Here is a 25,648-nt window from a genome sequence, read left to right as displayed (position 1 = left end):
TAACAATTCTAAGAAATATAATTCAAGGAGTTTGGATAATCAAGATGTATAGTTTGCAACTTTTTACAACCTCATGCAAGTTAGTCTAGGCTACTTAGTTTTTTTCCAGTTAAGACTGAAACACAAACATTATTATGATGCTACAGCACTAAAATTTAGATTTTATTTATTTATTTATTTATTTATTTTTATCTCGACCTACATCGCCTATATTCCTGTGGCCGCGTCACCATGGAAGCGGTCCGTTTGTGACATGTTGAGTTCGCCATTTTGATGCTTGTCTCGGTGTGTGGGCTCGGCGGTGGACGTCTCCGGTGCGGCTAGCTCGCCAACGCTCAACACAGCAGCTGATCAAACCGATATCGACAGGCGTGAGGATTTGTATGTGTATCGGGAAATTAACCGAACACTCCGTGGAGTTTTTTGACAACGTATTAAGACTTCACAGACGTCAATTTATGAGGACTTGCGAGAAATGCGAGATCTGAATTTTTGTCCTGTTTTCTAACTTCGCTAGCCAGCCAGCCAGCTAGTTTATAACCAGTGACCGCCGGTGCTAGCCAGCTAGTCGCAGGCGTTGTAGATGCCGTGTGGGATTGGATTCTACGGAGAACATCAATCTGGAGAAGAGGCACTGGTTCTGAGTCATTCAACGGAGGCAGTGGAAACACAGATGTATTTCAGCTAACGTTAGCTAGCAACATAGAGATATAGCCTCTCACAACATTCCACAGTGCCTTTCGTCATAGAGGCTTGGAACGCTCGGCCAGCTACAAGTGGTTTACGGATCGTGCTTCTCGGTCATCAAGATTTACTCCCGTCTCGACGCCTAAACTTGGAGCAGCAGCTTTCTACGTCGCTATTGCTGGACTGATCACCAATCACTCAGGTAGACTTCTATCTGTGCAGTTGTATTGCTTCGGAGGGTGTTATTTTGGATCTGAATGGCTCAATCACAGCATTGACACTGTCAAATAGAGAGACACACGATTGCACGGGCATGAAGATGAAGTGTCAACGCAAGGAGCAATATTACTGCCCTCACAGACATGTGATTTTTTCATTGAATTTTCCGTTTTGACCACCATCCTAAGGACCGTCAACGATGATTTTTGGATTGATCCCTCAGGAGTTACACGAACAGCTCCTGGACGTAAAAAACTACCAGAATCGAACAAATGGGGTGGAGGAGCTGAAACACGTCCTCTTAGAATTAGACCTGAAAACAGTCCCCTCGGAAAACATTGTCGAGTTCATAAATTTTCTTGACAGACTTCTGGATGACACTAACTTCAAAGTGTTGTATGGCACTTTACAGGTTATAAACCTTCTCATAAAAAAATTGGACTACAATGTCGATAAGTATTGCAAAAGGATAACCTGTGTCGCTCTGAAAACCCTCGGGGATAACCGAGCTTTCACCAGGAATGAGTACATGACCGTTTTTCGACAGCTGACGAGAATTGTAGGGCCACAAAAAGTGTTGGACCTTGTTACTGGACACCTAGGAAACAAGAACTCCAAGGTCAGAGAGGATGTCATCAACATCATCACGGCAGCAATGCTCACGCACCCTAGGAAGGACTTTAACATCCCCAATCTGTGCTTTGAAGTCGCACCATGCCTGGCCGACACCAAGAAGAGGGTTCGCCATGCGGCCCTGGAGCTGTTTGCTGTCTTTGACTATTGCCTTGACACGGGGAAAAAGCAGCCGCTAATCAAAGCCGTGGACAGAGTAGACCTCTATGATGACGTAGAGGGCCTCATGGCGGCTGTGCAGGCAAGGCGAGCAAGACACATACTCCCCAGACTCTTGTCAGATGGGATGGTGGAGTACGCCCTCGTGGTCCCCAAGCCAGGGCAGCGACGCTCGCCACAGTTCGGCTCGGGGGCTGACCTGGAGTGGGTGCTCAATGGCGGGCGGATCAGCAGTGCCAGGAGCAACAGGACAGAACCTGACTCTGCGAGGCTGCAAGGTTATGGAAGCTTGGGATCCCTGACCGACGACTACCCGTCCCACAGGAGGATTGTCAGCGCAGGCAAAGGGAAGAACAAGCTTCCCTGGGTGAAGTCGAGCATTCCTTCCACAGTGAACGCCCAGCAATGCAGTGCCACCAATGGAAAGTCATCTGAGCAGGTGGGTAATCGCTGATACCAAGTTTATAGCAAGCACAAGTCCTTCACTAACACACTGACAACGATGAAACGAAAGTTTAAACGCTAAACCGTTTTTTACTGTCATAAATCCTCCATGACGCAGGTTTTCATTCAGCTTCTTTGGGCTGTCGTTATTCGTCCAAATGTGCAGGGTATTGGCCTAGGTGAGTCCTAATAAGGTGTGTCTTCCGGGGAGCTGATGCAAATTTTGCCCTTTAGTTGACATTGATTGGCGTTAATGAAGCAATTATCGACTCGGCAGGCAGAGTTCACCTTTTTCATGGCTCAAAGGGCTTCTAAGAATACCATGTAGATCCAGTGTAAAGAGAGGCTCTCAATCAGCCACTGATTGACTGCACTTATTATGGTTAGTTGGAGGAGCATCTTTCCTGTTGAGTCACCTTTCATCTCAAGGGCCCACGTGTTTTGGTTGATTTGTTTGTCTCCACAATCAAAGTGCTGGTGCACTGATTGCAAAGGGCCCAAACAGAGTAGTCACAGACATGCCTGAAGCCTGCCACTACCTGGCTGTCTGGATTTGTGTTTGTTTTGTTACAACAGCTGGCCGGTGAGCAGCCAGTCAGTGTGTCCAGTGGCCTCTTATAATACGTGGTAGAGAGCTGAGAATTGCCATGTCAGTTGTTCTCAATTCGGCTTAGTGTACCAACAGTACTCATTTGCAGGTAAGGAAAGGGCCCTCTGCGGTATTCTGTAAGCACACCATTGTCCAATGCCTGGTGCTGTGTGAACGTACCCAAAGCGTGTGGGATGTTTGTGCGTTAGTCATCTCAGAAGCTGTATTCTCTCTGTGATTTCTCCGCTATTTTAAATCAGGGAATAATGCAGACCAATGCACAATGTTCATTACCAATGTTCATAGTCTCTCAAATGCTTGAACACAGCTGTGTTGTCAGAGTTGGCCTATACGGTAGGTTCCTAGTGGGGCGACGCCCCTGCCAGGGTACAGTACATCGACTACTCTGAAAAGGCAGTCGAGTCAGACTGAGATTCACTAGGCTAATTGTTATCTTCACCACAATATCTGACTTGACGCCAGACAGGGTGTGTGGGGGGGGGCGGAGAAATCCCAGCAGTGCCACCCTGTCATAGAGATGGGTTGGGAAAAAACAGACTCAAGATCTGGTTACACCCCCCCCTGGTCCTCCCGCCCCGCGTCCCCCACGTACATGTGTAGTGGAGGGGTTGGGCTGATATATCTTATTCATCTGACCATTCACAAGACTATGGAGTGTGGATTGCAGAGACAATCTCTAGTGTCTGTCTTCATAGACGTCTGGGTGTAACTGCAGTGAATCATGAACTTGATGTTCGAGAAAGAACGTGCTTTGAATCTTTAACCTGTTTGTTTCTGCGGTTGAGTGAATGTGAAAGCCCCATCACATACAGCATAAGCAGCCCATTTCCACCGAAAAGGCACCATTACGTCTGGCAAAAGAACACAGAGTAGAGTTGACTGCTTAGTTTGAATTTTCATACGGGCATCTTTGACTGCGGAAGTATGTTTCGGTGAACATTCAAACGATACTGTCAAACGATTGCAAGAACGCTGAACATCGGTCACGAATGGTGGACTGTAACTTGTCGAGAGAGAGGCATTTTGTTTGCTCTGTGCACCACAAGTCATTTCAGAGGCTTCCAGTAAGACTGTGTGTTTACCGCCGTCCCTGTCTCCCAGCAACGCCATTACCACATAACTCACTTGTATTCAGAGGGGGCGTGAAACTTAATTGGTAATGCATGTGAATAATATCGCAGGGCCCTATGCGGCTGTGGAAACACCGGCCACTCAGCTGTTGTTCACGTGTCGATTACAATCACTGTATTTACTGCAATGTGAGTTGCCCTCAATCAGATAGCAGTGAGATGGATCCCAGCAACGTCTCTGAGATGCTCCTTAGTGGCTCGGTTGAGCGCAGGGGTGTGAGAACGTCTCATCAGTCTTTCTTTACCTCAGGCATCTCTCTAATCTGTTTCTTATTACTGTGAAACATGCTTAGGTGCCATGGCTACATCTGAACAGTAAAAGTTTGATAAGGGTAGAAGACGTCATACAGGGCAGCTATCGAGATGCGTCTCTTTTACACCGGTAGAATCCCGACCCAAAGCACAGTTTGTTGTCGGAGCGGAGTCTCTGCTTGCCGCATCCCTTTGTTCAAGCGATGGATTAAATTACAGTTGATCCATGGCAGGATCCCTCTCTGTTTTCAAATTGCTCACGTTTGTCATTTGAACTTGACCCATTCTTGTTGCCGTCAATTACATTTAATTGCTACTACCTAATCCTGTCCCTTCATAGGTCACCAGGGACGATTGCCTGTCCCTCTCCAGGAAGCTGAGCCCAGAGACCTATGTCCCCAGTTTTGGTAAGTGCCTTCTCTCCCTTGCAGACATCAAGAACACACAAACGGACAAGTGCATTTGGGGAGCTGTCAGGGCCCAGGTTAGCCAGGCTCTAAATTAGACCGGCTTTGAATTGGATTAGCATGCTGAGTCAAAGGAGACACGCTAACTGCACGCCACTCAAAGGTGACCCTGTTGCTAGGCTCCTTGACCGATTGAGTGGCATACAGGTCTCACCTGATGCAAGGAAGGTCATTGAACCAAACTGAGCACGCTTAATCATTTTGGTTTGTGTGTCTGTAAGTATCAAGCCAGGCTTGTGTCATGTGGATGCTTCTGATGAGGTGGAGATGTTCTAGAACATTATTATTATTTTTTATTTTTTTTGTAAACATGGTTGATTGTTTCAGTGGGAGTCAGAGAGCTACTCAGTGTCCTCTCTCCACGTTCATGCTTTTTAGCGCTGTTGCCATTCGTAGGCGTTCAATAAACAGATCCTGCATGTAAGCCATGGAGGCTGACATTGAGGCTAATTCTGAAAGCATTCAGTTTGTACTAAACCTCTCTGTGGCTCCGGTGGGCAAAGGAATTTGAAGTGAAGTAATTCTGTCTTAGGGGGGACTATGATTCGGTCTCTGTCTGTTCGTATGTCACACGTTTTTTTTTTCTCCGACACCGCTGGGACAATTTTTCTGAAACTTGAGTGAGTGATGGGTCTTGCCATACAGATGGGACATTTACGAAATTATACTGATTGGCCAAATTTGGCAAAACTATGGTGAAAGATGCGTCTTGCATAGAGATTGTTTAGGAGTTCAGAGGTCACGCAGATTCATCATTAAAAACATCATAAAAGGTTAAGTGTGGAGACCTCAGAATGTAGCCCAATGCAATAGGCCTACAGCCTAACAAATTTGGGAATAATATTTTGAGAAATCAATGCTAAGCTGTAAGAAGCAAGACTGATAATGAATCAAATACTACACGTTCCGGTAACTTTTCAGTCTGGCTACGAATGCAGCTGTAGTGGTGTAGCCTAGTAGCTGAATTTGGTAATAATATTTTGTGAGTGAAGTCTGTTATGCAGCTGTTATGCAGCTAAAAGGCTACCGAAACTTGGACGATATCAGTACCGAAACCAGAGTTGAGTAACCTAGGTTAATAGCCAGTTGCATTTATCACCAGATTATTTGCCTGTGCAAATATTTTGTCTTAGCCGATCGGTGAAATTTGTCTTTGAACTAAAGGTGTCTTATATCAATAGAGTCAGTATGATGGGAGCCTAATAGCACCCAAATATTTTTTCTCTTTGCTTACAGAAGGTGACTAGCCCTCCCTACAGGGACACAGCACAGTAAAACAAAGAAAAAAAAGTTTATGAAACTCATAAAATGTTTATTAAAAATCGTCTTGCTTCTCCATCCCTCTCCTTGTACAGAGGGGCGCTACGTCATTCGTGAGGGACAACATGTTTACTGTATACTTGTTCCCTACGGAATAAGAAAAATATGAGATATTGATCGTAAAAGAGAGCGGGGAAATTACTCTGAAGTCCAAAAGCAACATTTGATTAAAATGATATGTCTTTGTGAGAGGTCATCTACTTCCACAGAGGAATTTGGGGTCATGGTCACCCTGTCAGAACAATCCAAGTGCTGGACTAGCCCAACCTCAGCCTGCAAGCCAGGGGTCAGAGTTGTTATGAGTAAAGCCCGTAGTAGAAGGAAATGACCAGACAGGGTCGGGAAGCCTATTTAGATGAGAGGTCATCGTGTTATGCTCTCACGGTCTGAGTACTAGACATGGCACAATAGCCAGGGTATTTGGTGTGCAACTTGACCTCTCGTCAAGATACCCTAGCCTCTAATGGGCCTGCATGAAGAAGTCAGTGACATGAGATGCATGGTGACAAACCTGGTGACAAACCTGGTGACAAACCTGGTGACAAACCTGGTGACAAACCTTCTGTGTTCTGGTGACAAACCTAAGTTCTGTGGCTTCTCCCTCGGCTGTCGTTTGACCTGACTGCTAATGCAGGTATTGCCTCTGCTACAGCTCTGAGTTTTGTAATCTTTTGACACACGCTGATTTTAATCCTCAAATTGCAATTGTAGCAGGTGCACTGGGTGCAACTATTTGAGTTTGTAGGCTATAAGTGTGTGTGTGTGTGTGTGTGTGTGTGTGTGTGTTAGGGGTGATTGCACTTGTGTGTTTTGACCGCCTACCAGTCTGTACTCCACTGTTTACAGGAGCAGCCTGTGCTCGCAGGCAAGACTGGACTTGACTCTCTTTACTGCAGTTTACAGAACATGCCAGCAGCCAAACGAACAAATAGTGTCTGAACAAATCCCCCCCCCCCCCCCCCTCTCAACTGATGTCTCATAAAAGCTGTTTTCCATCGTTACTGAACTCAGGGGTTTGTCCACCACTCAGCCAGAGGCTGAGTCAAAGGTATTAAACCCAGACCAGAACATTTATCAAGTTCACCAGACTTGGATCGGGTTACATTTCCTGGCTAAACACTGGGCCCATCTGATCTCAGCTTTTGCTTGAGGCTTAATTTACCATTTCACCATATCACGGGGCTTCTGAAATTACCAATGCCAAAGATGGAAAATGGGTAGCCTGGGGAGGTCCGGTGGCCCATGCCCATGTTGACTTGCCCATGTTGACTTGTTGATTGTTGCTGACTGTTGTTGTTGAGCGAGGAGCAAGATCCCGAAGCATTTCACTATGTACAGTACCAGTCAAAAGTTTGGACACGAACTTGCCAAGAGTGTGCAAAGCTGTCATCAAAGTAAAAGGTGGCTACTTTGAAGAATCTAAAATATAAACCATATTCTGGTTTGTTTAACACTTTTTTGTTTACTAGATGGTTCCATATGTGTTCCTTCATAGTTTTGATGTCTTCAATATTAATCTACAATGTAGAAAATAATAAAAATAAAGAAAAACCATTGAATGAGAAGGTGTGTCCAAACCTTTGACTGGTACTATACATTATGGCTGTATGTGATGAACAGTACATACGATTTGATTTGATTTGCTCCCTCTCTTCCTTACTTTCCTGTCACTCTCCACTGTCCAATACAAATATAAGAGTGGGACTGCCCCACTCAAAAAAATAACCTTAAAAAAATATATTATCGAAAATTTACTCTAATTATTTATTGTCATTCCAGGTACCACAGAGCCCCAGAAGTCCCAGCCCTCCAAAAGGAGAGATTCCCCTGGACTCTTGAGAAGGAGCGGGAGCCTCGACTCTGATCCTGACATTTTTAAATCTACCAACTACTCTGACACAGAGGGAGGTAAAGAACCCATTCTTAGACCCATCTTATTCCAGCCTGTTTACCCTCGTAGTCTCTCGAAGGCGGACCCCGAACACTCCACACATCCCACGCTCTAGAGTCTGTCAGACATGGCTTGTTCACTGGTAACTGAGCAGTCAGAAGTGGATGACCTGTTGATGTTCAAAATGAAATGACTGACAGGTCATAGTGTTGGGAGTCCAGAAAAAGGAGAAGAGAAGTTCAAGAGTTTTGGGCAGTCAAGTATTGAGGCTTTTATTAAACAGAATCGATTCTGTGGGTCAAACCTTTCTCGGATACAGCCGGAAGGCATAGCTGACTATTTCAGAGCAGAACACACAGTTTTATCGACTGTGTCCTTGGTGCAGATCATCTGTTGTTTTGGATGATAGGCAACGAATTTACAACAGGGTAGGTGTATGCTTAGACGAAACAAGACCATGTTTGGAGGCCATTTGGGGACTGACTCATCAATGTTCATAGGAGACCCAGGCACAATCATATGGCTTAAAATTAATTCTTACCAGTCAGATATCACAGGCGAGCACAACCCTCAGCTAAATATGAAATATGAAACAGCCTGGGGGTGGGGAGAAGTTTCCTCAGGCTCAATAGAAAGTCGTGCTCTGTGTTTGAAGAAGATCCAATCACATGGGGTAATATCTTTGGGTCTCCACCTCAGAATGTAAAGATATCAACTGAGATGCATCGCCTGTGAAAAGAGGCTAACCCTCTATTGAACCAAGTGTGATTGAAAAGTGAAAGTTAGGCCTAATCGAAGGTCTTTGTGTCTTGCAGTGGTACCCAGGGGCCGTCTCCTCTCAGGGAACCCCAGCGTCGAGCGCACCTTCTCCCTGCCCTCCAACCCCACGCCACAGGGCTCCTTCCTGCTGCCCTCCTACCCGCTGGCTACCCTCCCAGGCGGCCTGCTCACCCCAATACAGCCCCGCCGCCGGGCTGACTCCTCCCTGTCCATGTCCAACACCTGGCCCAACAAGAGAGAGAGCAGCCCCCACCGCCGAGACCCCAGCCCCTGGAGAGACACAACAGGTAAGGCTGATGTTGATCTGCTGAATGTCGATCTAGTGTTGCGTAGTGTGTCTGTCAGGTTGTAGAATGTTGTTGACGTGTCATCTTTGCCCTCCAGATGACCTCACGTCCAGCAGGTGTTCGCCGCGGCCTCTACGTGCCTCGCTGATCAGCTCCTCCTCCACCTCGTCCTTCCGTCGGGCTCTGAGCGGGACGCGGACCGTACCCCCAATCTCTCCCGTTTTCCCCCAGCCAGAACGGGGCCAGTCTCAGAATAGCCAGAGGTCCAACCCACCCGCCGGGCTTCAGGACCAGGAAGAGGAGCCTCTGGACCGGGAAGAGGTCAGGATTACTGTTTGGCACTCGTGACTCAGGGAAGTCTCCAGCTGGATTCAGGACACTCAGAGAGTTTAAATTTACCCGTAACTTCCAGATGCTTCAATGCAGTGAAATGAAATATGGGTCATGTTCTCCCTCGCTGTGGCAAGGGGAAAATGGGACAGATTGAGACTGGATATCTGCATTGAAGGAGTCACATGCTGTACGAGTGATAGTCGATGTCTAAATTGCCATCGGTCCAACACCAGTGCAGGAAACATGATCTGCATGATGTTTGGTTGGATTGTTATTACAGACAGCACACACTCTCCTTGCTCTCAGGTTACTGATGTGTTGTTGTTGTTGTTGTTGTTTGCAGATGTTGAGCTCTCTGCGGTCCCTGCGCTACAGCGCTGCGAAGAAGCGGGCCAAGGCGAGCCCGAGTGGTTCTGACCCGGACAGCCCGGACTCAGCCATGAAACTGGAGCTGGCCTTGGACTCGCCCTCTCACTCCTCCCCGACCATTACCAGCCCAGCCAGCGAGAGTGGTCTGTCCAGCCTCTACTCCCCCCCCAACTCCACCCTCAACGGAACCAAAACTAGGTACTGTTGGGGTCCGGAAAAAGGACAAGAGCCAGAGAAAAGCTTACAGGAGACCCTAGGCACAATCAAAGGGGTTACAAGGCATAATTCTTAACCGTACGGACACCACTGTAGACTCATTAAGTTGAACCAATTGAGATCTTGGAAGCTGTTAGGAGCTGCGATGTTAGGAACACAATCTGTTGGCAAATTCTCACTTGCTGTGACCTCTTCCAACAGCCCTGGGGACTCTGCTGAATCTTCAGCAGCAAAGCCTCGCATTGCAAGAGTGCCTTCTGCAAAACTGAGGCCTTCTGCATCAATGGACTTCAGTAGCCTTCAAGGTACAGTAAGGATTTTAACTACGATTACTAGATAATAAAAGTTACATCTGACTCTGGTCAAGCTCATAAAGCTCTGTTTATTGGTATGTTTCTAGGCTCTGTCAGCTTCCCACTCAGAGATAAAGTCACGTCTGAGGTGAGCGTGATTGGTCAGAGAGTCACCTACTCCAACGGACCAATGGAACCAGAGGAAGAGGAGCGGACCAGAGAGCACTCTCCGCCCCTAACCAGACCGGCCTGCCGGGAGCCAATCAGAGCTCTCAGGCCTGCCAAAGGTCAGCTGGTGCAGTCATGGGTGCTCTGTCTTGGCATTTCGCTGTTTTATTTCAGTGTGTCGTTTCAGTGTGAGTTTTCAACATGTTCCTCACTCTCCGTTCCGCAGGATCACAGAGCTATAGCAACAGGAGCTCGCCAGCCACTGACATGCCTGAAGGTGTGGTTGGAAGAGGTCAGTCTCCTGTTATTTATGACTTGGAAGTGCTTTTGTTCAGTTCTCCGTGTCCAATGCTCTGTTCTGAGGTCACTGTGTTCTGGCGCCATGCTGTGTTTGACAACCGATGGCCAAGTTCTCAAGGCCTAGCCTTGGGCCACGAAGTAACAAGGCCAAGTCAAAGAATTGTTTAGAACTGCTCTTGCTCTACACAACACACAGCTGGACTTGCAGAGGAGAGTGAGCACTATATTGTGTACAGTACAAAACGTGCTGTATGTGTATATATATATATATATATATATATATATATATATATATATATATATATGCAGTGCCAGTCAAAAGTTTGGACACACCTTCTCATTTAATGGTTTTTCTTTATTTTTATTCTTTTCTACATTGTAGGTTAATATTGAAGACATCAAAACTATGAAGGAACACATATGCAATTATGTAGTAAACAAAAAAGTGTTAAACAAACCAGAATATGTTTTATATTTTAGATTCTTCAAAGTAGCCACTTTTTGCTTTGATGACAGCTTTGCACACTCTTGGCAAGTTTGTGTCCAACCTTTTGACTGGTACTGTATATATACAGTATATGCCATTTAGCTGACGCTTTTATCCAAAGCGACTTACATTGCAGTGAGTGCATACATTTTTCAGTATATATCGTCCCAGCGGGAATCGAACCCACAACCTAAGCGTTGTTAGCGCCATGCTCTACCAACTTAGCCACAGAGTGACCACCTGCTGACCAGCTGCTGTCACTATGAAATGGTGATTTCAGGTTGTCGGGTCATGGTGGTTTTTGTTCCAAACATTCTAATCAGCTTGAGCTCTCTGCGTTCCCCACCGGTCCAGGAGTGTTCGTCTCGTCTGTCCTGTCTGGTCGTCCAGGCGTTGCCGTGGCACTGGATCAGGGCGACTGTATGAACAAGCTGCCCAGTGATCCTCCAGCTGGGAACCATGGCTACGCTGTCCCCGGCAACCACTTTGACCCTTACGACAGCCCAGACGCGGAGGAGGCAAAGGTCAGCGTCCCTTCTGAACACTACGTTTCCCGCCAGGCCCTGCGAATAGGAAGCCAGTTAGGATGCCCTCCGCCACTGCTACCAGTGAGCTTTTCTGTCTCTTACACCTGTTGGAACTGACGTGTTTTTGCATTTTTTGCGCAGGAAAAGGTGAGGATGTCGAGGTTCGCTCGGGATAAAATGCGGCAGCACCGTCTGGACCAACAGGAGCGCCAGTCGGGTCAGGGAGACCGCCCACGGGCAGACAGGGTACGTCACCGCCTCCGACAGGTGGTGACTGACATGGCCACTGAGGAATCAACCGTCTTCAAAGGTACGGTTCCTTACTTTCTAAACCCACCTGTGCTGTCCTGTGCTCTTGCACATTTTCCCCTCATAAACTGCTGCTATGTTTCACAGATATGATAATGGCAGTAGATAATGTTTGTTATAAATGTCATGTTCTTCTTCCTGGCAGATCTACATCTGAACGGTAGCATGGTGACGTCCACCAAGGCTGACTCTCTCCCGGACGAGTCCCCCACCAGCCCTACCAGCCCCGTGCAGTCCCAAAGCCCCATCAAGTGTTTAAGTCCCCCCCATCAGCCCAGCCCCCCCACGGTCCCCCCCAACCCCAAAAACCGTCTCAGGAGGGCCCCCAGCCTCAGCAGAACTCGCCCGTCTCTGTCCCACAGCTCAGGTCAGTGGAACTGACAACCATTACTATCTTTCTCAACTCTGCATCCTTGCAGTGTTGCTTTTATATGTTTTTTTCCCCCAACCTTTAATAGACCTGTGTGCTCAGTTACTTTTTTTAATGAATATTAAACGTGCTACTTTGCATTATGAATATGTGAACCAGTCAACAACAGTCGCAGGCATGTTTTTGGTCTATTGCACTAATTGGACCATCAAAGCGAGCAAAGCGTTGGCTAAATGAGATGTTCTCTTCGATAATGGGCTGCGGTTTTGACAGCTTCTACTAATAAGCCTCCTCCCACACACACACACACACACACACACACACACTGCTTGTTTTCAGCGTGTGACTGATAGAAATGTAATGTGAAACTCTCCCGTGTGCTGGTGGCGGTCTCTCTCCAGACGAGTTGTCTCCCGCCGCCCACAGCCAGAAGAAAGACCAGACGGAGACGCCGGAACTGCGGCCCTACTCCAAACCTGAGCTAGCGCTGACCCAGAGCTTCAAACTCCTCAGCTCAGAAGACTGGTGAGCAGGGGCGCCTCACCTCCAGCATGGAACCTCATTCCAGAACATTCCAGAACATTCTAGAACGTTCTAGATTCTATGAGCATCAACCCCTCAGGCCCCGAGGGGCCATGGTTCATAAATCACTTATTGACGCATTCAGGTAACTGATTTTGGTTTTAACGCAATTTTTCAATTGTTTGTTTTAACTGAATGAAGGGAGAAGAAGATTGAGGGCCTGACGTGTCTGCGTAGTCTGGCCCTGTACCACTCTGACGTCCTGGTGACCAGACTGCACGACATCTGTATCGCCCTCATACAAGAGGTAGGACCTGTCGTCATGGTTACTTAGTTTTACATTTACATTACATTTATGGCATTTAGCGGACGCCTTTATCCAAAGCGACTTACAACAAATACATTTGTTTAAGTAGGTGAATCATCTATCCATCAGTCATCATAAGATAAAGTAATCAATGCTCGGACCAGGGGCCAGAGTCAGTCACAATGCTATCATAACCATTGTGACATTTGACCGCTCTTGAAAGCCACCACACAAGCCCTCAGGTGGCTGATGACTTCCTCACCTGCCCCCCCCCCCCCCCCCCCCCCAGGTGAGAAACCTGCGGTCGGGCGTGTCCCGGGTCGCCGTGGGGACGGTGTGTGACCTGTACAGCCACCTGCAGAAGGCCATGGACCAGGAGCTGGAGTGCACGGCTAAGGCTCTGCTGCAGCGGGCCGGGGAGTGCAACGCGTTCATCAGGCAGCACGTGGACGCAGCGCTGGACAGCATGGTGCAGCACTGCACCCCCAGCCGCAGCATCAACGCCCTGCTCAACGGGGGGCTCAGGTAACAGCCGTCACTACCCTCACCTGTCCTTAGCAAGGGCTGTAACTACCCTCACCTGTCCTTAGCAAGGGCTGTAACTACCCTCACCTGTCCTTAGCAAGGGCTGTAACTACCCTCACCTGTCCTTAGCAAGGGCTGTAACTACCCTCACCTGTCCTTAGCAAGGGCTGTAACTACCCTCACCTGTCCTTAGCAAGGGCTGTAACTACCCTCACCTGTCCTTAGCAAGGGCTGTAACTACCCTCACCTGTCCTTAGCAAGGGCTGTAACTACCCTCACCTGTCCTTAGCAAGGGCTGTAACTACCCTCACCTGTCCTTAGCAAGGGCTGTAACTACCCTCACCTGTCCTTAGCAAGGGCTGTAACTACCATCACCTGTCCTTAGCAAGGGCTGTAACTACCCTCACCTGTCCTTAGCAAGGGCTGTAACTACCATCACCTGTCCTTAGCAAGGGCTGTAACTACCCTCACCTGTCCTTAGCAAGGGCTGTAACTACCCTCACCTGTCCTTAGCAAGGGCTGTAACTACCCTCACCTGTCCTTAGCAAGGGCTGTAACTACCCTCACCTGTCCTTAGCAAGGGCTGTAACTACCCTCACCTGTCCTTAGCAAGGGCTGTAACTACCATCACCTGTCCTTAGCAAGGGCTGTAACTACCATCACCTGTCCTTAGCAAGGGCTGTAACTACCATCACCTGTCCTTAGCAAGGGCTGTAACTACCATCACTACCACCTACATTATCTTTAGTTTAGTTAATTTTTTACATTTATGGCATTTAGCAGACACCTTTATCCAAAGCGACTTACAACAAATACATTTGACTAAGTAAGTGAATCGTCTGTCCATCAGTCATCATAAGAAAAATTAATCAATGCTCAGACCAGGGGCCATTGGCAGTTACAATGCTAGAAGAAGGAAAAAATACTTTTTTTTTCAGTTCAGTTCTAGTACCCAATTTACATGATTTGTAATGGTGACTGTATGAGATATTGAAGTTGTTAATTCATTGTTTCTTTTCCACTAATTAGTTTCTTTGCCTCTTGTGTGTGCAGCCACCTGAACCCAGTGGTGAGGAAATGCACTGCTCAGCACCTCACCAGCCTGATGGAGAAGATGGGCGCTGCCCGCCTCCTGTCTGGGGGGAAGGACCTCACTGACCGGATCCTCCCTGCCGTCACCAAGCTGGCGCAAGACTCCACCCAAGAAGCGAGGTAGGGTGGGATGTCATATTGTTTTCTACTGTTACCAGTGACTCTGGTGGTGTATGAGGTGGTGTTGTCTGATATTGTTTTCTACTGTTATCAGTGACTCTGGTGGTGTATGAGGTGGTGTTATCAGTGACTCTGGTGGTGTGTGAGGTGGTGTTGTCTGGTGACTCTGGTGGTGTGTGAGGTGGTGTTGTCTGGTGACTCTGGTGGTGTGTGAGGTGGTGTTGTCTGGTGACTCTGGTGGTGTATGAGGTGGTGTTATCAGTGACTCTGGTGGTGTATGAGGTGGTGTTATCAGTGACTCTGGTGGTGTGTGAGGTGGTGTTGTCTGGTGACTCTGGTGGTGTGTGAGGTGGTGTTGTCTGGTGACTCTGGTGGTGTGTGAGGTGGTGTTGTCTGGTGACTCTGGTGGTGTGTGAGGTGGTGTTGTCTGGTGACTCTGGTGGTGTATGAGGTGGTGTTATCAGTGACTCTGGTGGTGTGTGAGGTGGTGTTGTCTGGTGACTCTGGTGGTGTGTGAGTTGGTGTTGTCTGGTGACTCTGGTGGTGTATGAGGTGGTGTCATCAGTGACTCTGGTGGTGTGTGAGGTGGTGTTATCAGTGACTCTGGTGGTGTGTGAGGTGGTGTCATCAGTGACTCTGGTGGTGTGTGAGGTGGGGTTGTCTGACTCCTAAAGCTGTGAGTTCCTCTCCTCAGGTACTACGGGCGTCGGATGCTGCTCTTCCTGTCGTCCCACCGTGATTTCGATAAGATGTTGGAGAAATATATCTCTGCCAAAGACCTGCCCACCCTCAGAGACACCGTCTTCATTCTGAAGACTAAGGTAGTCTGTCTGTCTGTCTGTCTGTCTGTCTGTCTGTGTGTGTCTCTGTGTGTGTGTGTGCGTGCGAGAGAGAGAGAGAAAGTGTGTGTGTGTAAGTGTCTCTCGGTTTGGAGACAAGACACTGTAGCAGTAGAAACAGTGGAGTATCATTGGTGGTGCGTTAACGTGTGTTACGTGGTTAACAGGGACTGGGAGAGATGCCCCAGGACACCCCCTCAGCGCGGGGCCGGCGCTCCCTCCCTGGCAGTGGCACAGTGAGGGCCTCGTCCCTCAACAGGGAACCCCTCAACCCGGCCAACAGGTGGGCCCCACCAACACACACTGACACTGCCCACTGACACTGGCTCTCTTGATCTGATCAAGTCTATATTTGTTGTGCACTGGACCTTAGACTACACACACACACACACACACACACAAAAACAATAGGTGTACACACACACAGACACACACACACACAATGTGTAACATTCTCAACATTATACCTGTTGTTTTTGTGTGTGCAGGGACTCTGGACAGTTCAGCAGCAAAGCTCAGGTGCACAGTATTGCGGACAAGTCCGAGTACATCAAGCAGATCTCTGCTCTGCTGAGTTCAAAGGACTTCAGAGAGCGAATCAAGGGCATCGACCAGCTCGTGGCCGACTGCGAGCACAACCCCAAAATGGTCATCGGCAGCATATTCCCGGTAACTAACGTCCGTCAAGCTTTCTGGAAGTCCTCAGGTTACCACAAAGGATCCTAGGACTTTTATTGACAAAATGTAAACCATGCAAATGTCCATAGATAAGACGAGGGTTTGTGCAGGTACAGTAGGTTAATACACAGTGGTTAAATCAGCAGCAAGGCTCCCCACTCATCCCTCCCCATCCCTCTCTACCAGCTCTTTGATGCCTTCAAGGCCAGACTGCAGGAGTCCAACAGTAAGGTCAACCTGTACGCCCTGGAGTCCCTCCAGAAGATCATCACCCTGCTCAAGGACAACCTGGCCCAGGTGGTCAACATCCTAGTCCCAGCCATCGTGGACAACCACCTCAACTCCAAGAACAACGCTATCTACACCGCTGCGATCAGAGCCGTCCACACACTCACCCAGAACCTGGGTGGGTGTCTGATGTTTATCGTCGCGTTTTTTAGGTTCCTCTTGAGACTCACTTGTAACTGACAGGGAGTGACGCGCTTCGACTTGACCTTTTGTTCTTTTACTTTCGTTTCCAGATAACACCCTCCTCCTCCAGCCCTTCTGCAACAAGGCCCAGTTCCTCAGTGGCAAGGCGAAGGTGGATCTCATAGAGAAAGTTGCGGGTACGTCAACAAAATCCTTCAACACGAGTCCTCAACCCTCTAAAAAACCAAAGAGGGGAAACTCCCAGATACTCAGTGCAATTGTCTAGTTGTGTGTCTAGCAACGTGTTTGACCCCCCCCCCCCCCCCCCCCCCTTCTCTTCCTCTCCCTCTCCCTCCCCTGCCCTGTCTTCCAGATCTGGTTGCAGAGCTGTATCCCCGCAAGCCCCAGGTGGTGGAGCAGAAGGTCCTGCCGCTGCTGTGGCACCTCCTGGGCACCTCCACCCACAGCGGCACCGTTCACGGCCGGGGCGGCAGTGTGCGGGGAGCCACCGCCAACCTGTGCCAAGCCCTCTACGCCCACATGGGGTCTGGACTGGCGGAGTGCGCCGCCTCCCAGCCTGCCAACGTCCACAAGGCCCTCAATGAGATCCTGAGGACCCTCTCCTCCCCCTGAGGAGCCCCCACCCCTCACCCCCCCACCCTCCCATCCCCCGCCCTCAGAAAACACCCTAAACTAAACACAACCAAACACAACACAACGTCCACAAGGGCCTCAACGAGATCCTGAGGACCCTCTCCTCCCCCAGAGGAGCCCCCCACACAACCCCTCACCCCCCACCCCTGCCCCCGAGGAGCCCCCTACACAACCCCTCACCCCCCCCTACCCCCGCCCTCAGAAAACCCCCTCAACTGAACACAACCAAACACAACACAACGTCCACAAGGGCCTCAATGAGATCCTGAGGACCCTCTCCTCTCCCCGAGGAGCCCCCTACACGACCCCTCACCCCCACCCTCAGAAAACTCCCTAAGCTAAACACAACTAAACACAACACAACGTCCACAAGGGCCTCAATGAGATCCTGAGGACCCTCTCCTCCCCCTGAGGAGTCCCCCCAACCCCCACCCCCCGCCCTCAGAAAACACCCTAAGCTAAACACAACCAAACCCTAAAGAAGAAGAAGAAGAACAGAAAGACTGACCTTACTTGAAGACAGAAATGTTGTACATTTCTAATAGTGCCTGCACCTTTTTAACGTTACAGAGAATTGACAGAAATGAGTCCTGAAGACGGGAGCCCTCAAATCAGCCCCCTTTCTCAGCGCGATACGACCCTCCTACGATGCGGCCCAGGCAGACCTCAGCCACGGGCTTCCGGCTTCACACACTCGACAACATGCTCTCTTTGCACTTTGAAGAAGTAGCTCGATATCATGAGTTTTCGTCATGGATTTTACTGTCATTTGATTGTTGTTGTTGTTTTTGTTTATGGATATGTCACACATGTAAACAAATCAGAGACAACTGCGGAATGTAACAAATGCACAACATGAAATGGAAACGGGACCTGAAAGACGTACTATATTTTTTTGCTGTTTTATTAAATGTGATATGTGATAATTCTGTGTCTTATACTGTTGTTTTAAAGGTTTGTGAGAGTTGAGATTAGTGATTTACAAGATGCTTTTGTATAGCTCACATGTGTAATTGCACAGTATTATCCTAATCTGTATGCTGTATGATGTTGCAGTATATATTGTATCTGTTGTATATGGTTTGACATTTCTATTGTAACAATTTGTTGATGATGTGGTGTTCTGAGTTGGAATTGTCTTAGTTGTTTTAAGTTTTTTTTGCATGACCAAAATGTACTGACAGGGGATCAAAAAATATTTATATATTTTTGTTAAGGAGATATCTTTATGTACACAGATGCCTAAAACAACCTTGGAGATAAACCAATTATACTGGGAGGGTATAACATTGAAAAGATTTAGCTTTAAACTAACGGTTGACACAGAGACAGTGAAGCCCAGGTCTGTAATTCTGTTTCAGTATAGTGCCAGTCTTGAAGTAGCCTTTCACAATTCTATTGTTAAATTATATTGAACTTGTTTGTAAACAAGAGGAAAGACAGAGATTGATATATAAATAAAGTGTTTTATTTCTGTACAGATTTGTCTTACATAACGTGTGTGAGGGGATTTTGGGGGGGAAGAGGGGGTTTCAACCACAGATACTTCACGGTGAATGTCTGCACATCGTCATTGCATAAACATGGCTACCTATCATCATAATGCTTCAGTGTGCTTGACCTTCTGGTTTCATTCCCATAAGGGGAAACAATTACAAAGTGTGCAGTTGGTCATATACTGAGTCTTGAGGTAGGTGGCGCTGTGATGTAAATATCTACTTATTACCAGATTCCTGTGGACCTGGCAAAACATTTTCTGCATTTGTATTCAAGCAAGTGAAACTGTGGCTTATACTGGTAGGAATGGTGAAACAACGTGTATGCCTTAAAATAATGCAGAGATGAATATGCTTCAGAGAATCGCAACAAATGTTTTTAATTATTCGCTTTTATTTATAAGTTAATAAATACAAACTTGGTTAAAGGGATAGTTCAGTACAAAAACTGTTTGTCAGAGGTTTTCATGCCTCCTAGTCCGAATACATTTATGCTATAGCTACTAGCTACACTACAGTATACTCTATGGCCTAAACTTCATACGTGAAAACACCTGACAAACATTACATTTGGGGTGAAGCATCCCTTGTCAGACAAAACGATGATAGCAAAGAAAAAGACACAATAGTATAAAATATCAGAAGTTCCTTGAGAAAGTAGTTATCATTGCTAGAGAAACATAAGAGGATCCTAGTAGTCAAAAGGCTACAGTTTCTTTTTTTTTTTTACAGTACTCTGGCCCAGGCTGTACAGGGAAAAGAGGAGGTAGGCTTGGAAAGCAGTACGACTACAGTGTGAAAGACGCTTAAAGTCTAAGGTGTCTCACACTGTACTTCGAATGAACCAAAGAAAGCTACTCTGGTATCATACACGCAACACAACATGCATGTGTTTGAAACACTAATGTCACATTAATACACAGCATAAGGGACAGTAAGGTAAAATATGGTCGAGGCATATCCAAGTTTGGTTCAGCTAAATAACTTCTAAGATGAAAACTGCTGCTCAATGTCTATGAATGTATAGAAGCTGCCTTAAACGGTGATGATGGAAGCTACCTTCCCATCGTCACATCAAACTGCTCTGCAAAGACCAAGTCAAGCAAATGACCTCGCTAATTCAATTCTATTTGGACTCAACCAAAAAGACAGATTTAGCGTTTAACAGTGTATGTGTCTTCATGAATGTGTACAACATTTTTATATCCACGTACACAAACCTGACAAAGTTTCAGGCATTTGGAAACATCTCATAAAGTATGTGCAAAAACATCTTCCAGTATTGGTCGGAGAAAACAGCCATGGCCTAAATGTTTGTGGTTTTTACAGCATTGCAGTAGCAGGTTGGCTTGTGCTTTAGAGGGATGCTGCTGCTGATCCCTCAGATGCCTGAATAGAATCACAGCCAAGGCAGATCAGTGCCAATGCAGAAACAGTAGCGAAATCTTCCAGTATTGAAATTGTGACACAATCAAATACAGTTTACACATTGTAAATGACTCATAATTCATCACCTTTATACATTCTCTCACATAGTTTGACTTCATCAAAATATATAATTTACATATCACACTATTCAAGTGCTCGCTCATGCTACAGTGTTGGAAAATGCTATCTAGCTTCATCCCGTTATCTGTATTAGTACAGGTCCATAAAATTAGTATTTCGAACATATCCAGTCTGTTCCCCCTGATAGTAAATGTTTTGCAAAAGGTATCAAAATGAGGGGAAGCATCCTGAAAAGAAACTGAGAAGCCATCCCAAGGTCCTGTGCTGACCCAAAGTAGCTATGGAAACGTGGGCCTACCGTCTTGATTCATCTTTGCTGCATTTCAATGGATGAAAATGTACTTGCAGGACATTCAGCCATTACAGACCTGTGACTATTGTATGTCCCACAATGTCAGTGGAGGCATGATCTGATCACATCTAATACATGAGAGAGAATGTACAATGACTTTTTTCCCTTTAGACTGTACAGTGAATGTGCTTCTGGACAGGGATCAGGTACAGTAGGGTTGATTAAAGACAGAAGAACAGTAGCCTATGAAAGAACAGTAATGTTGACATGTCTACTGTACACACACACACACACACACACACACACACACACACACACACACACACACACACACACACACACACACACACACACACACACATACACAGTTAGCAGAATTCACTAGAACAACCTATTGTTGCTCTCCACCACGCCAACACTGGTAAACAACAAGCTCAAAGACTTTCTTTTGTTGTTCATAATTAGGAATATTCTTTCATAAAAGACAAGAGTTGCAGGAAATAAAAATAAGCAGAAGTTGTGCTATGAATGTGGAATTGCTGTCATCCGTCCAATTGGCAACTCAGTTGGCATGCTTCGTACACCTCCTTGAATTAACGATATAGAAAAACAATCATGGAACCTATGGACCTATCAGTTCTGTTGCTAAGGCAGTTGGATCAATGTGGTGGCAACCTTTAGGCGATGTTGTGAGATGAAAGGCAGGTTCCGTCCAGATCTCTTTGGTCAAGGTCCAGACGTCTTGGGCAGGTCTTGGTTTTCGGCAAGGTGTAGTTTTTGTCTGGGTGCACGTTAAGGAATCAAGCCATATAAACATGTACAGTACTTCATGTTAGGGTTAGGGTTAGGGTTAGGGTTAGGTTTAGGGTTAGGGTTAGGGTTAGGGTTAGGTTTAGGGTTAGGGTTAAGGTTAGGGTTAGGGTTAGCCAGGTGAATCACAGGAATGACGTGACATTCAGAAAAGGATACATTGAGCTGCTGAGTTCCTCCAGCTGTGGGGAAAATAAAGAAGATAAAAAGACTTAAGTAAAAATAAAATAAAATGACACAGTCCAAAGTATATGTAATGAAAATAGTTAAATGTAGTTAATGTGCTACATCGTGTTGCCGATGCTGAGTCAACATGGGAACGCGTCTCCTCAACACTAATCATCGTAGCATTGCTCTCTGGAAGCATGAAATTTGCTCAAAAGCACAAGTAAAGTTCTTACTCACACAAGAGTTAAGTCATTTCACAGCCCATCTGTTTTGCTGCAGAATTATTCTCTGCTGCTATGGCTACAGAGTATTCTTGGCAGGCCCATCTCTAATGAGCTGAAGGGCTTTCACACCACCCTCACACATACCACAGCCGTTCCCCCCAACATGCCAAAGCAGCAGTGGATGTTGGAAAACATTAAACTAACAATAGACACTCTTTAACTTAATTTTCTCCAACCCTTGGTGTGTGTGTGTGTGTGTGTGTGTGTGTGTGTGTGTGTGTGTGTGTGTGTGTGTGTGTGTGTGTGTGTGTGTGTGTGTGTGTGTGTGTGTGTGTTACCAGGGCCTGGGGTCAAATTGTCTTGGATCCTGTTGCTGGCTTCTGCTTCTTCAAAGCCGACATTGTGCATTTGCTTGTGTGTGCAGTTTGAGTGTGACCAAAGAAGATATGCTCAGGATGTAAACATGGTGAACATGTTTAGCGATAATAACCACATTATTATACAGCACCGGCCATCGAGTGCTACCAGTTATCCCCAGAACGACCCACATTGCCCTCTACCAACACTGCTTCGACCATAGAAACATAATGAGTCGTTATATTTCCACAGCTTCAACTTGACTCCGTGTCCTGGGTCAGGGGGACAGACATGCAGTCAGGTCAGGGGGTCAGGGGGACAGACATGAAGTCAGGTCAGGGGGTCAGAGGGACAGACATGCAGTCAGGTCAGGGGGTCAGATATGCAGTCAGGTCAGGGGGTCAGGGGGACAGACATGCAGTCAGGTCAGGGGGTCAGGGGGACAGACATGCAGTGAGGTCAGGGGGTCAGGGGGACAGACATGCAGTCAGGTGTTTGTGGTGCCTACGTTGCAGAGCAGGTGTTCCAGGTTGTGGTCGGAGGCACATTTCCTCTGGTCCTCAGACAGCTCCTCCACATGACTGTCCAGACTGAAATGCAGCCGCGCCAGCTTCTCCTGCATCTCGCGCACATGCTCCAGCTGCTCAAAGGAACACACTTTCCCTAAGGAGGGGAGAGAGAGAGAGGGGGGGGGGGGGGGGGAGGGGGGGGGGTCAGTCAAAAGTTTGGACACACCTTCTCATTCAATGGTTTTTCTTTGTTTTTATTATTTTCTACATTGTAGATTAATATTGAAAGACATCAAAACTATGAAGGAACACATATGGAATTATGTAGTAAACAAAAAAGTGTTAAACAAACCAGAATATGTTTTAGATTTCAGATTCTTCAAAGTAGCCACATTTGCTTTGATGACACCTTTGCACACTCTTGGCAAGTTTGTGTCCAAACTTTTGACTGGTGCTGTATTTTAAATATATATTATATATATTCATAGATCAGACCCCAGCGTTGTCTTACCAAAAGCCTGCAGTTTGCCAGAGTGGAAGTCGTTGAGGAGGTTGAGGAGGCCTCCCTCCATCTCTCGGACGTCAGAGACGTCTGTCAGGAAGGAGTGCTGCAGCGGGGAGGACTGGGACACCTTACTGGGCCCTGCTGGCTGGGGGGCCCGCGGCTTCTCCTTATGAGGCCTTATAACGACACACACGACGCAACAAAAACCATTAACATCCGTTAGAGACGTCATCAAACAGATGTCTAGTCTGCACACACTGATGTGACGTTCATTCAACCACATATATCCTGTGTGTGGTAATGATGCGTGTCCCTTATTGAGAGTTAGGCCTCTCAGTTCAACCTCATTGACACATCAGAGGATTCGTTGTGACTGTTACAGACCTTGTTGTCTTTGGTGGTGCTACGGTCACACTGAGCACGTCTTTGGACTGTCCCGCCGCGCCTACGGACCTCTTGAACTTGCCTCTGGGTTTAGGGGAGGGGGGTTGGGGGAGGCCGAGGGAGAAGGTGGCACTCTTGCTGGCGGGGAGGACGGAGAGCTTGCGGGGGTTGATGGGGGGGGGAGGGGGCTGGGGGAGGGATACTTTAGGGCTTCGTTTCTTGCGTTTGTCCTCCATGGGCTCGTCTGTGTGAAGCCCTCTGGGAGAGATGAGAGGGGGCGGCTCCTGGACGATCCTCAGGATGTCCTGAAACAACAACAGTAGGAAGTTAAAGGCCAGTGACTCCCCCCCCCCCCCCCCCCCCCTCCATGAGACAACTGGAGACAGCGTTGAGGATGCACAGGGTGTCAGCAAGGGACAAGCTAAACTAAAACGCAATACCATTTTTCTATGAATGCTGTGGAAGCAATTAGGAAGATGTGAAATCAGACAGGCACGAGTGAAACCTCTATTCAATCTGATTATGTCAAATTGATATAATTCTGTAATTCTTTAATTTGGAAGTATTGCCAGATAAAATAATAGTCAACACATTATTGTATGTAGGTTGCTTGACTGAGGTGTTCTTCGGTATCACTGATACGAGATACTTTGGCCAACGACCAAAAGGGTTCACACTATGTAGGAGGTTTATGGCTCAATGACTGTTAGGGTAAATTTATGGCTGACATACTCCCCCATCCTGAACTATAGGATTACAATCGGATATTCTAGGATATTCTGAGATATTCTGAAAGTTCATGAACCTTCCGATTAGCTGAATACTCTCCATCAAGGACAAGGTAGAACTTGTGGGAAACGTCCAACGATTAGGATCCATTTCAGAATGCCTCCGCCTGAATTCACAAACTAGGCCGGTGTGAAAAAGTACCAATGTGAGATATTTTTAGAATCTCCCCCTTGTTTTTAGAACCTTCTCCTTGTCCTTGGTCTGACAAGACACCGCAGACAAAGTCAACTGATGCCTGCAGCTGAAAATGTGCGCCACTAAACACTGTAGACTAGACGATGGCCTATTATCATTTTTTTTAGTTTTATTTTCTTACCAAGTTACCAGCCTATTCAGTTTTGACAATAAACTTCCATATAGCTTCATTACAAGCCTATTTTCTATAGGCCACGGGTCTTCATCACACCGACACAAGTACTGTTACTTATTGTGGAACACTTTCGGGCAAATGGCTGAGCGAGCCTATAGGTTAAAGAAAAGGATGTCAGAGGATTGGACCAGGGACCACCATGGATGTCCAATTACTCCTCATTTTCATTCTACGACGCGATACGCACAATTGAATCCTGTAATAGCGGTGGGATTCATTGAGCAATACTGTGGCATTTAATGTAAGAAATTAATAGGTCTTCATTTCATACAGTCTATGGATATGGATAGCCTGAACCTCGATTTGTTTTTATAGACAACTGAACTTGAATCAAAAGGTTTATCCAAAGATGGCCACTCGGACGAACTTCCAACAACACACGCAATACATCAATTCACTCTCTAAGATATATTGTTAATTACCAGTGAGAGAAAATAATAACATATATTATTAATTACCAGTGACTTGTATTATAGCCGCGACGGCTGTAATACAACTCACTACAAATCGGCGTAGCACATTTGCAAATGATGCATGTTGAACAAATAGCCTATCGACGACAGACAATACAGCACACTTGACTTACCAAATATATTACGCACAGAAGAAATATGCCGACTAAATACCGTCACTTCTGTTGTCTTTTGATTACCAACGATAATATATGTATTTACGGTCAGAAACAATAACTCTATGTCTTGTGCACAATGTATCCCTAGAAAACCCCGAAATAAAACCCTACGCGCAGCATCAGTGCGGGAGCCTCTTTCGCTTGTTTTTAAAGGGCCAGCAGACGAGATACTGCACGGGGTGATCACACACTCTCTTTCCGGGTG

General features: G+C 46.8%; 2 protein-coding genes across 2 annotated transcripts; one reads left to right on the top strand and one right to left on the bottom strand.

Annotated features, from left to right (window-relative positions):
- The first annotated feature begins 319 nt into the window (after positions 1 to 319).
- On the top strand, positions 320 to 18,877 carry togaram1 (TOG array regulator of axonemal microtubules 1). The gene is made up of 22 exons (XM_083683252.1): positions 320 to 2,137; positions 4,475 to 4,541; positions 7,701 to 7,829; positions 8,628 to 8,879; positions 8,977 to 9,200; positions 9,556 to 9,779; positions 9,999 to 10,102; positions 10,198 to 10,377; positions 10,485 to 10,550; positions 11,400 to 11,569; positions 11,714 to 11,882; positions 12,027 to 12,248; positions 12,653 to 12,776; positions 12,975 to 13,080; positions 13,370 to 13,605; positions 14,659 to 14,817; positions 15,512 to 15,638; positions 15,824 to 15,939; positions 16,145 to 16,325; positions 16,521 to 16,740; positions 16,856 to 16,942; positions 17,119 to 18,877. The coding sequence occupies exons 1-22, from the start codon at positions 1,106 to 1,108 to the stop codon at positions 17,376 to 17,378; spliced, it is 4,455 nt and encodes a 1,484-aa protein (XP_083539378.1). The 5' UTR covers positions 320 to 1,105; the 3' UTR covers positions 17,379 to 18,877.
- Positions 18,878 to 21,377: 2,500 nt separating this feature from the next.
- On the bottom strand, positions 21,378 to 23,889 carry ccdc28b (coiled-coil domain containing 28B; the record flags this gene model as incomplete). Its single annotated transcript, XM_083684015.1, has 5 exons — positions 21,378 to 21,477; positions 21,666 to 21,688; positions 22,764 to 22,918; positions 23,276 to 23,445; positions 23,654 to 23,889. The coding sequence occupies 5 exons, from the start codon at positions 23,887 to 23,889 to the stop codon at positions 21,423 to 21,425; spliced, it is 639 nt and encodes a 212-aa protein (XP_083540141.1). The 3' UTR covers positions 21,378 to 21,422.
- Between the last annotated feature and the right edge of the window lie 1,759 nt (positions 23,890 to 25,648).

Source organism: Argentina silus, assembly GCF_951799395.1.
Source record: "Argentina silus genome assembly, chromosome: 13".
Classification (NCBI taxonomy): domain Eukaryota; kingdom Metazoa; phylum Chordata; class Actinopteri; order Argentiniformes; family Argentinidae; genus Argentina; species Argentina silus.
Note: the sequence above shows the minus strand (reverse complement) of the source record. Positions and strands in the feature narration are given on the sequence as shown.

Coding starts and splice junctions, on each gene's coding strand:
- togaram1 (XM_083683252.1), top strand. CDS start 1,106: ATGATTTTTGGATTGATCCCTCAGGAGTTACACGAACAGCTCCTGGAC. Junction 9,780..9,998: donor CTCAACGGAACCAAAACTAG/GTACTGTTGGGG, acceptor CTCTTCCAACAG/CCCTGGGGACTCTGCTGAAT. Junction 12,777..12,974: donor CTCCTCAGCTCAGAAGACTG/GTGAGCAGGGGC, acceptor AACTGAATGAAG/GGAGAAGAAGATTGAGGGCC.